This window comes from Otolemur garnettii, unplaced genomic scaffold, assembly GCF_000181295.1.
Source record: "Otolemur garnettii isolate 467f Iridium unplaced genomic scaffold, OtoGar3 scaffold00018, whole genome shotgun sequence".
NCBI lineage: Eukaryota > Metazoa > Chordata > Mammalia > Primates > Galagidae > Otolemur > Otolemur garnettii.
Window position 1 is genome coordinate 20110216 of NW_003852413.1, and position 2393 is coordinate 20112608.

At 46.8% G+C, this 2393-nt stretch overlaps 1 protein-coding gene across 1 annotated transcript in view; it reads left to right on the forward strand.

Moving 5' to 3' along the window:
- The first annotated feature begins 488 nt into the window (after positions 1 to 488).
- Positions 489 to 2393, forward strand: part of ITGA2B (integrin subunit alpha 2b) — a 17294-nt gene continuing 15389 nt past the window's right edge. Inside the window, exon 1 of the mRNA XM_023511240.1 lies at positions 489 to 676. Within this exon, the coding sequence (XP_023367008.1) occupies positions 489 to 676 (188 nt within the window). The remainder of the gene's footprint in view (positions 677 to 2393) is intronic.

A 2393-nucleotide genomic window follows, 5' to 3' on the forward strand; every position in this document is an offset into this window, starting at 1 on the left:
TTCCTTCCCCCACCTCTGCCCAAGTCACAAAGTGCCACAGCAGTGCAGCCAGCTGGATGAGAGGAGGGAAGAGATGTTGAACTGTGGGCTAGAGTAGAGCTAGCCCTACTATGTGAAATATGGACATATTTCACAATTCCACTATTCCAAACAGAAAGTGATGGTGGCTTTGATTAGCATGGTGGTATTAGAGCTGAAGTTAAGATTCAAGAGATGTAGTTGAGAGACAGAACCAATCAGACTTGTTATAAACTACTCTCAGGAAAAGGGAGGAGTCGTGGCTTTCAGCCATAACCATCTATAGAGTGGCCTCATCACCTTCCTGGCAATCCTAGAAAACTTAATGGGTCCAGAGGCTTTTGCTCCGCCCACTGCCCAGCAAGTTACTTTGGGTTCCAATTTGATAAGAAAAGACTTCCTGAAGTGGAAACTGAAGGGAAAAGGAAAGACCTGGCCCATTCTTGCTGAGGAGATTGTGGGAGAAGAAGATGGCCAGAGCTTTGTGTTTACCGCATGTCCTCTGGCTTCTGGAGTGGGTGCTGCTGCTTGTGGGACCTGGTGCTTCCCCTCCTACCTGGGCATTGAACCTGGACCCAGTGCAGCTCACCTTCTATACGGGCCCCAATGCCAGCCACTTTGGGTTTTCATTGGATTTCTACAAGGACAGCCAAGGGAGGTGAGCCCTGAGGAAAGATTTGGGTGCTGTGAGAGAGGACCCATGCTTCACTGCTTCTGTGGGCCTCAAATTCTTCATTTGTGATGGTAGTCAAACAAGGTAACTTCTGGGGTCTGTTCAAATTGAGCTCTTGTCAGGAATGCTGTGGATCGACCAGCTGGGATAAGGGTGTCAGGGAGGGCACTATGGGGAGATGGGCACTGAGACTATAGCAAGAACAAAGGGAAGACAAAAATTGATGCCTTTTCTCCTCCCAAGTTGTATGACCCACTCCATCCTCAACATGTCCAAATGCAGAGGAGCACATGTCCTAAATTGATTTGCAAAACCATAAAATTGTCTACCATCCCCATCTTGCTTTTCTACTCCATTTCCTTCATCCTCCTCAAAATTACAGATATTTGAAAAGAAGCAATAGATCAGTCTGGGTCCTCCCCTTTATAGCTGTGTACCCTGAGCTGCTTATTGTGGTAGACATTGCTTATTGTGGCTGCCTAGTTTTAGGTTGCAGGAATGGCAGATAGGGCAGACAGCCTTCAAGTGTCAGTAACTTAGTATTTCCTCTGTTGACAAGAGCCACTGCACCCAAAAGTCCCCTTCACAAGGTGGCCCACATCCATTGACTGATCAGTGAAAAGAGGGTTAAGGGTCCAGACATCTTGGGTCAACTCTAACAATGCTGAAGGGTCCTTCTAGTTGTAGAGCCCTCAGGACTTTGAATCTCAGCTCAACTCCTTCCTCTGCTCCTGCTTCTTTCCCCTCCTTTCCACAGGTAGTGGTCCCATGGGCACTACTTAAACATCCTGCTTGCTAAGAAAAATTAAAGCATTTTTTCAAAAGCACTTGTTAAATATTCAGCACAACCATGCTGTCACTGATACATTTATTACATTTGCTCCTCCTGACAGCATAGGTTGGTTAGTATTTATTATTCCTAATTTACATATGGCAGAACTATGATTTAAATCTAGATCTGGCTGAGCACGATGATGATGGCTTACACCTGGAATCTCAGTAGTTTGGGAGGGTGAGGAGGCAGGGGAAGATTGCTTAGGCTAGGAATTAGAGACCAGCCTAGGGAACACAGCAAGACCTATCTCTCTGAAAAATGTTAAAAATAAGATGAGGCACAGTGGCTCGCTCCTATAATCCTAGAACTCTGAGAAGCTAAGGGGGATGGATTGCTTGAGCTCACAAGTTGGACACCAACCTTAGCAAGAGCTGGACCCTGTCCCTAAAAAATAGCCAGGTGTGGGGTGGTGCCTGTGGCTCAAGGAGTAGGGCACCGGTCGCATATACCAGGGGTGGTGGGTTCAAGCATAGCCCTGGCCATAACTGCAAAAAAGAAAAAAAAAAAAAACCAAGCATTGTGGCAGGTGCCTGTAGTCCCAGCTACTCAGGAAGCTGAGGCAAGAGGATCACTTGAGCCCCAAGAGTTTGAGGTTGTTGTGAGCTATGATATAACAGCACTCTACCAAGGGTGACAAAGTGAGACTCTGTCTCAGCAAAAAAAAGAAAAAAAATGTTAAGCATAAAAGTAAGTTTTAAAAAACTTAGATCTGGTTTGGCGCCTGTGGCTCAAGTGGCTAGGGCACTAGCCACATACACCTAAGGTGGCGGGTTCGAATCCAGCCTGGGCCGCCAAGCAACAATGACAGCTGCAACCAAAAAATAGCTGGGCGTTGTGGCGGGCGCCTGTGGTCCCAGCTACTTGGGA